Source organism: Pediculus humanus, genomic scaffold (genome assembly GCF_000006295.1).
Source record: "Pediculus humanus corporis 1103172108286 genomic scaffold, whole genome shotgun sequence".
NCBI lineage: Eukaryota > Metazoa > Arthropoda > Insecta > Psocodea > Pediculidae > Pediculus > Pediculus humanus.
In genome coordinates, this window is record NW_002987855.1 from 134,699 (window position 1) to 149,444 (window position 14,746).

The 14,746-nt window shown below is 24.0% G+C and overlaps 1 protein-coding gene across 1 annotated transcript; it reads left to right on the plus strand.

Moving 5' to 3' along the window:
- Window positions 1–9,231: 9,231 nt before the first annotated feature.
- Phum_PHUM528880 (uncharacterized protein) lies at window positions 9,232–11,648 on the plus strand (the record flags this gene model as incomplete). The annotated part of the gene is made up of 2 exons (XM_002431385.1): window positions 9,232–9,353; window positions 11,096–11,648. The coding sequence occupies 2 exons, from the start codon at window positions 9,232–9,234 to the stop codon at window positions 11,646–11,648; spliced, it is 675 nt and encodes a 224-aa protein (XP_002431430.1).
- Between the last annotated feature and the right edge of the window lie 3,098 nt (window positions 11,649–14,746).

A 14,746-nucleotide genomic window follows, 5' to 3' on the forward strand; every position in this document is an offset into this window, starting at 1 on the left:
AAATTTATTATGATTTATTGTGAGTTTTTTCGAGTTGAAAAATCTGTTTTTTCGTTTACATTACGATTCATTTAATTAATTTTAAAAGCTTTGATATTGGAAAATTACAACTCGAAATCGATATATATATATAAATATTTTTTTTTTATATTATGTATAAATAATATTTAATATCAATTTGTTTACAAACAAAATTAATTCGGTGAACAACAACGACAGAATAAAAAAAAAATTTTTTTTCCACATTTAATTACGTATAAAAATTTAAATTCAAAATTCGTCAATTAGTTTTTCCTCCTTTTTCCCTTTTTCCCCCTTTTTTTCTAGTTTGATCCGTATATATAAATTCCTTCCTTTCTTTCTTTCCTTTTTTTATAAGTGCATGGTAGCATATTGATTTTCCGAGTGGATAAAATAAAAAAACGTTAAGAAAGAAAGAAAGAAAGAAAAGTTATTTACATTGATTACTCAACAAGTCATCGGTTTGAATGAGAGAGTAAATAATAATTTAAATGGTGAAAAAATATGAGGATTTCTAACGGGGGAGAAATGGGATAGGGGAGGAGGGAGGGGGCGGTTTTTTTCACAAAAAAAAAATTATTATATTTACAATTTTTTTTTTTTTGTAATTTAAGTTTTCGAAATTAAATTTGCTATATAATTGTTGTATATAAAAAAAAAAGAAGAAAACAGAAAACAAAAAAGGTTTATTTTGTTATTTACGAGTTTTTTTTTTTTTTAACGTGGCGAAAAATAATAATAATGATAATATAAATGGGTGATGTGTCGTTTTGGGTGAATATAAAGTTTCAGCTTTGGTAAATTTATTTTGATTTTGTTTTCTCAGAAAACAATTTAAAAAATTTAAAAAAAAAATTTTTTTTTTTTTTTTTTTTTTTACGAGTTCGCATTCACAGAAGGTGTCCACATACTAAAAGTGAATTACTGCCTTTTGTTTTTGTTTTTTTTTTTGTGTTTTCAAAATTAAAAACAACACAATGAGTGGTAAAGTTTTTTTAAAAATTGTAAATAAAAATTAATTTTTTCACATTAGATTACTTTGTTTTTTACGTTTTTACGGCTTGGAAAAATGGAATTTTCTTTCTTTCAAATAGAATAAGTAAAAAATTGTTTTTCCCTTTTCCTCACTGCCCCCAATCAAAAAAAATTAATTGACGGAAGTTTATAATAGGTACAGGTATAGAGATGTAAAAATTTAAAAGTTAACAAATCTCTTTGATTTGGTTTAAAAAAATAAAAAATTTTAATTCAAATTTAAAAAATTAAAAATATTTTTTTTTTTTAACCGAGTTTTAATATGTGTACGTACGTCATGTAAGGTCATTAAGAAATTGCGATTTTTTTTTTTTTTTTTTATAATTCTGTCGTTGATCATTGATTTTTGTAGAGGGCCAACGCCCAAGGGCATAAAACCTAATATATGTGTATTGCACTCGAGGAAAAATTCATTTTTATAATAAAAATTCAAAAAAAAAAGGAAAATTAAACAAAGCATAAATTAGTTATTTAAATTTTTTTTTTTTTTTTTTTTGGCGGTCACGTTTTTTGGTTTTCCCCGTTACGTTTCCTCTTCCCCCTCCCCCTGTTAGGATAGAAATTAAAAAGTTTTTCACTCTTCGGAGTGTTATTATTATCGATTAAAATCAATCAATAAAAAATCATAGGATTGAAAAAATGTTGCGTGAAACAAGGAATTTTTTTTTTATTTTCCTAGAAAGGGAAAGGTTATTTCGATTTACCAAAAAGGTTAATGATATTACTTAAATACTCGAATCAGTTTTTAAATCTTAGCAAAAAAAAAAAAATTTATTTTAAAAATAACAACTATCGTCAAAGTGTTAATAATAATAATAATTTGAATAAAAATAAATGTTCTTTTTGTGTTTTTTTTTTTACCATTTAAAAGTTGTTAAATTTGCAATACAAAAAAAACCATTGAACGTTTTCTTTTTTTTTAAAAAAAAATTTCAAATGAATAAACAAGACAAAAAAAGAAACATTTTAGTCATAAATCAAACAATAAACATTGTTGAGAGGATAAGAAACAACAAAAAAACTCATTCAATTGCAAATAATCGCGACATTGTATCGATAACTGTCATCAAAGTAAAATATTTAAAAATTTTGGGCAAATTAATGGCACCATCAACAACAACTTCCGCAAACGAAACGGTTTTTTTTTTTTACGTCTACAATAGATAACATAAGAATATATACACATATATAGAATAGATGAATGTAATGCCCGTATTTATTTATAAAAAAAAACTAAATTTCTCGTTATCAAAATCAAAAATTTTAACTTAGACCTTCGAAACTCGCAAAAAAAAACAAAACAAAAACAAAAAAGTTTAAAGGACGTTATAGATAGATAGATATCATTTGTTTTCTCAAATATATTTTTTATAGGTTTATAGTGCAATTTGCTATCGTATCTATATAAACAATAACCATTTCAATAATTCAAAGTTCACTGTGCCATAATAATAATAATAAAAATCAAATGAGTAATATATCGACAAAGGAAAAAAAAAACGGTTTTTGTTTAAATTATTTAAAAAGTACTTTTATATAAAAAAATAAATCTTTTCAAAAAAGGGATAGATTATGTTGACAAAAGAAACGAATTTTTTCTATTTGTAATATTTTATTTACGACTAAAAAAAAAGTATATAATGTACGGTTTTAAAAATTATAACAACTATGATAAAAAGGAATGATTCAAAAGATGGAACTTGGTAAATAAAAAAAATAAAACGAGAAAATTGGAATGAAAAAAAAAAAAAAATTGTATAAAATATGAAGACTTGGGAATTTTTTTTTAAATTAAGAAAGTAACGAAAAAAGAAAAAAAAAGAAAAAATTACACAGATGCTCCCTGTGGGAGATCCCATCGACGTGCCCATAAACTTATAAAAGGGACAAAAAAAACAACATCGACATGTTCATTGTGTTGTCTTATACGAGTTATCTATTTCATTTTCCTTTCTCTCCAACAAAGTGATAAACTTGGTTGGTTTTCTACATAATTCAGGAAGAAACGAATATTTATTTAAAAAACAATGTTAACCACTTTTTTTTAACGAGAAAAAATTATTATTATTATTATTAAATTAAGCAATCATAATTAAATATTTAAGGTTTAAGGAAGAGGAAACGCAAGGTTTTTTTAAGGCGTGCATACACTAAATCTCAACCGTTAGTTACCTCTACACACACACACACATCGTAAAGAATGCATGTGGTAGGGAGGGAGTGAGATAGATAGAGTGAGAGAGAGGGAGAGAGAGAGGGAGATGTAGAGAAAAAAAAAGGTATAAATGTTGTTGTTGTTACTCGGTCGGTCGATCATCGATAAAATAAATTCGTGATTCATAAAAATCAGCCTTCGATGTTGCACCGGACAGGGTCGCGATGGGGGAAAAGGGAGGGGAGGAGAGAGAGGGGGGCAGGCAATGATGATGTAACGATGCCTATGGGGGGGAATCGAAAATAAAAAAAAAAAAAATAATTTTATTTGTATGACCTAAACACGGTCCTGAATCTTGATTTTTAAACTTGACTCGTTTTGCGTTTCTCTACAACAACAACAACAACTCTAAGATAGATAGACTCGTTGTGCGGATGTGTGGAATGTTGTGGTTGTTAAATTATCATTCACTTTCTAATTTCTTATAATTTGTTTTCGTTTAATTAGTGTTTTGTGTTTAAAAAAAAAATCAAAGATGGACGAACCGCGTTTTTTGTAATCGTATTTAACATAATAAAATGAATATAATTATTACGTAATGTACAATCATTTTAATATTGTAAGTAGTGACTACATACTAAATATTGGAAAAATTCGAATTTCGAATAAAATAAATATCAATTTTTTATTTTTAATAATAATAATAATAACTCGGAGTGTAAAATTTTTTTTTCGTATGTGAAATCTCGATGTGTGATATTTAAAAAAAAAAAAAAAATATTTTCAAGGTTTTCTCTTTTGCATTATGCGTTTTAACTTGATTCGTTTTAACTGTATACATACAACCATTTTTTAAACTTTATGCAATTACATTTTACAATAAAAATTTAAATTTTTTCCTTGGCCTTTGATAATTTTTCGTTCAAAGTGCCAGCTCGTCTATTATTATTATTATTATTCGTCCTCTCTTTTCTTATTCAGTCACATCTCACTGAACTTTGGTATGTAAAAAAATACACGTAATTGTTACAAAAAAAAAAAAAAAAAGATTTCTTTTTATTAGGTTTTGCATATTTCGAAACTTTCGTAAAATTTCAAATTTTTTTTTTTTTTGTTATTCAAAAAATTATTATTATTATTATTATTATTATTATTGTTATTCGGTCATTGTTTTTAAATACCACAGGCTGTTTGTTTTGTTTTGTGAAAAATTTAAAAATAATCGCGATTATTTAATTTATGTCGAAAAAAAAAAAAAAAGTCTGCTAAGTAAATATTTAAACAGTCGTAAAATGTAAAGATTTTTTTTTTTTCGTGTCAATAATCAATCTATTTATAACATTTACGAAACATAACGAGAGAAAAGTTACAATAAATAAATAAATAATATTTTTTATTTTTAAATAATTACTAATATTAATCGAAATTAATTTTTTTTGAATTTGTAAACACGTAATAAATTTTTTGTAAAAACTCAGTCGATAAAAAATTGATAATTAAAAAAAAAACCGTTAAAAAACCGTTTTTTTTTGTTACAAAAAATTTATTATTATTATTATTTAATTGGCCAAAGTAAGAAAATGTGTAACATTGATTGTATTTTATTTAAATGTTATCACGATTTTTAAAAAAAAACCACACAAAACGATCGTTTCGTAATTTATTTTTCTTCTTTGCTTTTAAAAAAAATATTTAAAAAATATTTCAATGCCAATCATTGAACTCGTTTAATTGGTTATGGGGAGAAGGAGGGGGGGGAAGCAGATTTTTTTAAAACGTATTTTTAAATCCCCCCCCTTCCCCCCGGTTCGAAAATGGATGATAATTCGATCGTAGAATATTTCTTTTGCCACGGTTTCTTATCACGTAATTTAATTAACTTGGTTTAAAAAAAAAAACGATTTCGTATATTAATAATTATTTTCAATCGTGTTCCATTATCATGTGTTACGGTTTTTTAAATACGAATATTACCTTAAAAATTCTTTCTACTTTCTGTTAAAAACATTTAAAAAAAACGGAAATAGAATGAATTGATAATAATTTTAAAGATTTATTATCATTATTATTATTAACTGTAAATAAAAGATGTCAAACGATTTAAAAGAAATAGAAAGAAATTTTTTTTTTTTATTAATTAAATGATGTTATTATTTATGAAAGTTTTACAAAGTGAAATCATAATAATTTAAAATCGGTAATTGGTAAAAGGTTTCTAACATCATAGTCACGATTTTCTACTACTACTACTACTACTATTATTATTATTATTATAGGTTTAAATTATTTTATACACTTTAAGTGTAAATAAAAAGTTGTTGTTGTTTGCTTGGGGAGTCGAAATTCGTTTAAAAGGTTTTTTTTTTCTTTTTAAATATGGCCGAAATTGTTTTTGTTTTGAAATAATTTCTATTTTAAGCTTTTATCAGTTTTTTTTTTTTTTTTTTGCATACTGATACTGATAGTGGAAGTTTTATTTTTTTTTAAAAAAAAAATTTGTTTCCTCGATTCTAGATAAATCCACGCTTTTTTTTCTAATAATAATAATAATTTTTTTTTTATCTTAGAAAGGAAAAGAAATAATATATAGAATTTGAGTTGCCTCGCGTATGTAAATATGGGTAGAAAATGATGGCGTTTCGAAAAAAGTAGAAAACAATGGAAAGATTTAAAATTCTAAATCCGAAATATAATTTCGATATCGATATATTAATCACGAATTAAAATTAATCTATAAAAACATAACAAAAGTATTAAGATAAGTAAGAAAACAGAACAAAATCGTTTTGAAATAGATGTTGTAATGTTTTATTATTTATTAAAAAATTTTCCCTTTAATTTTTTATTATTAAGGAAAACGAAAAGGTTGTGTGTGTGTCACCCCCCGAGTAAACGTTGAATTTTAACACGGAGATAAAAAAGGAAAGAGAGATAGAGAGAGAGAGATAGGGAGAAGGGAAAAATGCAAGATTTATGCCACAAATAATTGACATTGTGTCAATCAGTGTTAATAGTTAAAATTCCTTAAATTATTTTAACCTGGCGCCGTGTCTGGTTTTTTAGAATAATTGAGCTCACGGACGACGGACATTTACAATACATATTTTTCTTCCATGATGGTAAAAAAAAAACCTTTTGTTAGAAGAAACATTTTTTAACATTTAAATTCAATTTAAATTTATTAAGAGATTTATTTAACAAAAGAATCCGAGCCTAATTTTTGTCATTAAATTTAAAAAAAAAAAAAAAAGTGACCGTGAGTATGTGTTTAACAGTTGTAAAAAACAAAACAAAAAAAAATTATATAACAACCATCATCTTTACAGTGTTTGTCGTACCGTTTAAATTTTTTTTGTAACCTTTGTGTTATACGAAAACAATGAGAGAAAATTTTTTTTGTTAATATTAATGATAATTTAATTGTAATTATTTCGTGCAAATTTTCAACTAAATAACAATTTTAAATTATTATTATTATTTTTTTTAGTAAATTTGTTTCATTTTGTTGACTATCCTTCACGTAACGTCATTTTTTTTTTTTTTTTTTTTTTTTTGAAAACTTGACATGTCGTTTGTCGTTTTTTTTTTTTTTAAATTAAAACTTTCTTTAATTTCAAAATTTTTTGTTTTTGTTTTTTAGAACGGAAAAATTCATGAGTAATTTAAAATAAAAAAAAAAAAAATGAACAAACTCCACGACTACGTTTTTCTTACGTAAAAAAAAAACGATTTTTTCAGATCATTTAAAATTCTCTTTGCTAACTTTATATTATTCTCATAGATTTAAGTTAATCCTTCTTTAATCCAAGATTTATTTTTTCACAAAAAAAAAGAAATATTTATCTCGAATAACCACGAAAGAAAATATATATATGAGAAAATTGTTTTTAAAAACCATTCCAAAGTGTGGGATATCGGATTAACATGATTTAAACTTGATTAAAAAGGAAAAGACGACGATGGAGTCGTTAACCACCAAAAGGAAAATCATTTTCGAAAGAAAAAATGAGGTTGGGGGGAGGTGGTGGTGATGGTGGGCGAGAGCGCGAACGCCTACCTTATTTAATAAGTATGAAATTTGCATGAAAAAATTTTTTTTTATCTCGCAAAAAAAAAAATGTGTAATGCTTTCATTCGAATGATTATATCTGCTTACATCGCGATCTATATCTTATATAGCCTTGATAAGGAATTTGATACCTTCTTGGAATTTGAAAATCTGATTTTTCATTATTTATATTATTATTATTATTATTAATAAGAATCGCGTAGTATTTTATTCTCTTTTTAAGGATCGGTTTATTAGTAAGTCGATCGATCAGTCAGTCAACCACATAAATTTTTTTTTATCCTGTTATTAAATTAATAATTATTTCTCACGATCGAAGAAAAAAAACAAATGGGGGGGAAAAAAAAAATATATGTATCGATTTTAAAAATTATCATCGCCAATCAGTGTTCGAAAACATTTTGACCTTTTAATTATGAATGACACAAGTAGTAGTAGCAGTAGTAGTAGTGTACTAATATATAAACCGTTAACATCACACACGCTCTTATTAGCAACCTTGTAATTTTTTTATTAAATAAAATTTATTATGAATAAATCACGATTTCGTTTGATTTTGTTGTTTGGAAAAAGAAAGATGGTTTTTATTACTCGCACGATCGTAATAAGATAAAATAATAATTCAATTTATATATATATCGAGTTCATGATAACAACAAACAACAACACTCGTTAGTTTCTCCTACGCATTCAAAAAAAAAAAAAAAAAAAAAATTGTACGCAGTAAGCGGAGTTAAAATAAATATAAAAACAAACAAACAAACATTCCTACGCCTCAGACAAGTGTTTGTTTGTTAATAAGGCTCGAGGAAACTGGAATCAAGGTTCGTAAGATTTAAAAAAAAAATGACTATGACCTTCATAAGAAATTTATTTATAAAATAATAACCGATCGATTTGTAGATATTCTATATAAGGACAAGAAGTAATGATGGTGGTGGTCGTGGTTCGAAGTCTAACGAAACCATGAGTATTATAATAATAATAGTTAGAAAAATATTTTTACAATATCTCAATAAATCACTGTGATGATGATGATGATGGTACTGGTTTATTATATTTACAATTTGAATTACGTTAAAACAACTGCAAACGTAATTAATTAATTTGTTTGTGTTTATTATAAATAAAATTTTTTTTTTTTTTTTATTACAAATTTTCTTATTAAAAAAAAGGAAACAAATAATAAATAAAGAATGAGAATACAAAGTAGTAGTAGTAGTAAATGTTGTTAAAATTTCAAGTTCCCCCCCCTCCCCCGACTCATTGTGAAGTTTTAAAATTGTTTAAAAAGTCTTTTTTACTAGTTTACACTATGTACATAAACTTGCGGTGAATATGAAGGAAAAAAAAGCAATTTAAAAAAAAAAAAAAGAACAAAAGAGGTTTTTTGTTAAAATAAAAACTTTTTTCCTTGGTCAAAAAGTAAAATATAAGAAAAAAATAAAATGAAAAAGGAAAAACGTAGCGAAATAAAAAATATATTAAAAAGAAAAAGAAAAAGTTTTCTTTTTTATTTTCTTTTTTTTGAAACCATAAAAAAATTATCTTGTTTTAAAACAAAAAAAAAAAAAATTGAATGAAAGTAATTACAAATGATTCGATTAAAAATTAAAAAAAAAAAGAAAGAAAGAAAGGAAGGAAAGGAAATTCGATTAATTATTATTATTATTATTATTATTATTATTATTATTATTATTATTATTATTATTATTATTATTATTATTATAATTTTTTGTGGTTTAAAAAGTTGTTAAATTTTTTTAAGTTTTTTTTTTTTTTTTTTTTTAGGTAAGAAAAATAAATGTATTAGAATTATTTATATTCGTACAAGATTCGACGAGGTGACATCTACACAGGGAAATTAAAGCTTAAATTAAAAGAAGAATTTTTTTTTTTTTTTTTAAGAAGCTAAAATTTATTTTTAGCTGCAGTGAACGCGAGTCACTGAATGGGTCATGAAGGATTCTATAAGTTTTTGTTAGTCGCGATGGGGAATGTCGTGTCTGCTCTACTAATGTATGCACTGCAGGCAGCCTGGTTGTGTCAAAGACTCATCGATCAGGATTACAGGTACGTAAGCAACCGAATCGTATAAAAAAAAACCCTACATACTTTATTTTTCACTCGATATTATATGAAAACTTCTTCGTTAGATTTATTACTTTGAATTATTTTCTCTTACTCGTTTTACGAAATTTTTCAAACGACCCATTTCTCCCTCCCCCTTCCCCCAAAGAAAAAGTTTATTATTATTAAAATTAATGAAAGTTAATTAGGAATGAAATTTTATTGATGCATCGTAAAAGTTTTTTTTTTTTTTTTTTTCATTGATTCTTCTCATACGCACTAAATTTATTTGGTGAGAGTTTTTTTTGATTCATTAAAAACGTTTAACGCCCAATTTCATCGATATTATTTAACTCAATGAATACTAAACATTTCAACAAAAAAAAAAAAAAAAGAATGTTCTTTAAAACGTTCATCATTTCGATTTTATTACTGTAAAATTTTTAAAAATATTTTTAAGTAAATTTTAACAAATAAAAATAATTTATTATAATGTCCACTTTTTTTTCTTTAATTTATTTATTTTTATTTTAATTTCTAAAAAAAAAAAAATAATAAAAACAGACGCGCGAAATAATAAATAATGAAAAAATCAACAAGTCTCATCATGCCCCCCAACACTCTCTCTCTCTTTCTCTGTATGTGTGTGTGTGAGAGAAGGAAAAACTAATAATAAAATTTTATAAATCATTTGTTAATGCGGGGGTGCTTCGAAATTTGGTTTTTGGTTTGACGTTATTAACTTTTCGATACATGAGCCTGATTTACCATCATCATCATCATCCTACGATTATAAGGAAAATAATAACCTACGGAACCTACGCAAAACATTTTCAATTTTTTTTTTCAAAGTACACATTTATATAAAAATTTGGCAAATTGAAAATCCTTTAATGTTCTATTGAAACTGACACCTTTCATCAAATAAAAGAAAAAAAGACGTTCGGACGTTCGTATTATTATTATTCTTTGCCAAGTTTACGATTCGAGTCCTTGCTCAAATCAAAATTCATTATACCCATCACACAAAAATAATATTTATATATATTTTGTGTGGTGAAAAAAATGGAGTGACGTAATTATAATAATAATAATAATAACACGTTGTAAATTTACCTGCATTGTTATATTTCTTTTTTTTTTATTGACGCCATATTTTATCGAAACTGTAAAAAACTTTTTTTTTACTTGCGTACTAATATATTTTTTAAAAAAAGGGAAAAAACATTTAATAACTTTTTGACCTAGCACTTTGAGAATATCGTGCAGCAAACACTTTTTTTTTTTTTTAAAATATGGTACAAGTTATTTATTTTTTTTTGCTTTGGTTTATTTTATAATCAATAATGTAAATGATTATACAGTAACAAACCTTTTTAAAAACACGTTCAACTCCTACGCTTGAATTCTTTGAAAGCATAAAAAAAAAGCTAAATGCAAATTTTTTTTTTTTTGTGTTGAATTACAAAAAAAAAAAAAAAGTTAGTCTATATTTTACCTGGGTGAGAGTTGTTAACGCCATCATTTAACCTTTTTAAATAGTTCACTGACATTTGCGACGCGGTTTAACCGAACAATACTTATTTTTAAAGTTAACTTAAAATTTTTTTTTTTTATTCAACAGTCCAACCCCAATTTATGACTTTCGAGTGAGAGAGAGAGGAGAGAGAGAGAACAAAGTGTTTCCTTTCCGTATAAGTTTTTTTTTTTTTTGTAAATTCTTTAAGAAATTTTTTTATTTTCAGACAAAATCATGGTAGCAGACTGACACCCATAGCCGACAACAAAAGATTAAAGACGACAAAATCATTGGACATAATATCGTCGTCGAATCATCCGTCGACGACGGATTTAATTCTATCAAATAAAACGATCAATTATAAATTAAAACCTTCCAGACAAAGCTCAAGAAGTAGGAGAATAGATTCGGAAAAAACGGATTCGTCAAAAAGTTATAAATCCTCGCAAAGAGAAAGTCGAAGGCGTAAAAGGAATTTAATTATGGAAAAACAATTACCAAGTGGTAAAAAATTAAATTTAAGTCATTCGTATTTAATGGATAACGCGGGTGATACGACTACAAATTTCGCCGCGGAATATCTAAGCGGTATGGATCAGGTATTGGGTCTTCGAAGAGCTTTCAGCGACATTAACCTTAGTACCAATTGGTCGGATAACAAAGAAAATTATCGTCATTATTTGTCTTCGGATGAAAATAAAGTTGGAGAAACGTTTGGGATACCAGTGACGGAAAAAGACTTTGTTAATTTGATATTCTCAAAAGGATACGTCACTTAAATTTTGTATTATTATTATTACTATTAGTTTAAATAATTTAATTTAATTTTTTTATATTAATGTAACATAAGACTGAATGAACTTTCTATATATCTTCTTCTTCTTCTTCGTTTTTTTTTTAGATAACCTAGTTTTTTTTTTTTTTAATTGTATTTAAAGCACACTTTTCGAATGAAAGGAAAAAAGGAAAACATTTTTTTTTTTTTTTTACGTTTGTACGTTTTTGCTTGTTAACAAAAAAATTTTTTTTTTCAATGAAATTTTATAAGTAAATGAATCAAACAAACATATCAGGTGTGTCACATCAACATATTACGTAACATATTGTAATGTTTGTTTTAGCGTATCGTCGTGACGTAACAAGGCTTAATATTTAAAAAAAAAATACGTGAATACGTATATATAAGGAGTCGACATCGAAATACCGGGAGAAAATAAACATTATTATTATTATCATCGTTGCATTTTGTTTTTTGATTTAAAAAGTCAACACGCCGGAAATTAACGATTTATAAAGAATACCAATTACTACACTACGGTGTAAATAAATGCAAAAAAAAATTAAAAATTCGCACGCGTTTTTTTTTTTACGCGAGAGAGGAGGAGAGCGAGAGGAGGGGAGGGTTATAATCAAAAAAAAAAAATGTCATTCAAAATTTTAATTTTTAAATCGTCGTATCAATCAATTTTATCAAACGCAAACTCACTCGATGGGAGTAATTTAAAATTTTGCAAAAAAAAAAAAAATTATCATTCACATCGTTAATAAACTTTTTTAATTATTATTATCATTATTATTTTACGCATGACGAAGACCTTATTTTTTTTACGACGAATAAAATACCTACTTAATTATTTAGAGCAAAAAAAAAAAATTGTTAATTAATTATTATTTGAGTGCCTTACAAAGAAAATACAAAAAAAAATTTTAACTTTTTTTTTTATTATTAAAACGAAAAATTATTTATTTATCTTACGCAAGTGCCTCCTGAAAATTATTATTATTATTATTATTTAAATTTAATAAATGTACGAATAAGCTCTCTTATTATTTTTTTTAATTATTACAACGACGACAATCAATAAAAAAAATTTATTAACAAGCAAAACGCGAACGATAACAAAAAAAAAATTATTATATCGAATTGTTATTATTTTTTTATTATTATTATTATTGACTAAAAATCGATTATGCGATTTTAAATGATAAAAGGGGGGAGGGGGGTTGGGGGAAAAGGGAGTAAAACGAAACGATAAATAATATATATATATAAATTTTTTTTTTGTTTGTTTTTTAAATTTGTTCTTTTATTACTCTTCCATTTATCAAAAAAAAAAAAAGAAAAAGTTATTAGAAACGAAAATAAATAATAAAATTTTTAATTATTAAATTATGTACATAAAATTGCAAAAACAGCAAACGAAATTAAAAAAAAAAGGGCTTTATTATTAATTTTTTCCTTTTATATATATTTTTTTTTATTTGTGATTGAATGTATGTTCAGCCATTTTGTTTTTTGTTTTTAAATGGAATGATGATATTCAGGGTGTTAAATAATTTTTATTAGTTAATTAATTTATTGTAATTGTTGATTATTAAAAAATGAATAAAAAGTGCTTTTATATTTTTACATACATACATAAATAAATAAAAAATGTATGCGTACGAATTAAGCAAAAAAAAAAAAAAATTATTTAAATTATTATTCGGCTTAAAAAAAATAAAAACAAAGACAAAAATTTATTTAAAATTTTTTTTATAAAATTCTTTTGACACGTTTTTTTTTTTTTTTTAAATTTAAAATTTATTAAAATAAAAAAGAAAAAATACTAATCGTGTATTTATTCATTTATTTTTAATTATTTCCTTCATTTAAAAAAAAATCCCCTCGAATATTATTAATAATAATAATAATAATGTTTTTGAAACATAAAAAAAAAAAACCAATAATTTCTATGAAATTCGTAGGGAAAAAAGTTAAATAAATAATTTTTGCATTGTTTGAAACGTAAAAAAAATCATTATTATTATTATTATTATTATTAAAGAAAAAAAATTCCTGTGTCAAATTCTAAGGTTTCATCGGATTCAAATTACTCAATAATATTCAGGAAAGGAGGAAGGGGGGGGGAAAGAAAACAATAAGAAGAAGATGAAATACGATTATTAAAAATATTTATCATCATCATTATTATTAATAATTTTTTTTTGGTATTATTATTATTTGAATTTTAATTGACGAGAAATAAAATTTCGTTTTACGCGCTTTTTAATAGAAAGGTTTATTTATGTATGAAAAAATGAAAAAAATAAAATAATAAATTTAGTTTAAGTAAAAACTCGTGACTATAAGAAACAAAATAAAGCTATATTTTATTGGTATAATCAATAAATAAACGTTATCTAAATAAGATTTCTGCTTTTTTTCTTTGCTTTTCTTCTTTTTTTTTTTTATAAAAAAAAAAATAAATTTAAAATAAAAACCGAAAAGTAAAAAAAAAATAAAAAAATAATATTTAAAAAAAAAAAAACACCGTTTCGTTAAAAATTATCTTTTTGAAAATATAAAATTATTATTATTATTATTATTATAAGAAAAATATTTTAAATTTGTATAAAAAAAAACGGTAAAACTTATGTGTAAAAAATTTTTTAAAATATATTTTCCGCGGTATACAATTTAAGTTTTTCTTTTTTTTTTTTTTACATCGACAGACGAAATTGTTTTGTTTGTTTTTTCTTTTTTTTTTTTTTTATAAAAACAACACAACGTTTTTGAATGTTAAAAACAACCAAATTAAAAACAAAAAAAAAAAAGAAAAACACATTAAAAATTCAAATCAGATATATATATATATAAAAAAATAAAATAATAAAATGAATAAAGAGGTTTTAAAAAGTTTTTGACAAAAAAAAAAAAAAAAAAGAAGAAAAGAAAAGATTTTACGCCAAATAAATATTGAAAGATATATTAAAATGTTAAACGACATAAAAAGGGGTTAAATTTATTTAGTTTTAAATAAATAAAAAGAATTTTTTTTCTTTTTTTTTTTTTAAAAAAAAATTACTGCCAAACTCTAAAACGTTTTAACTTTTT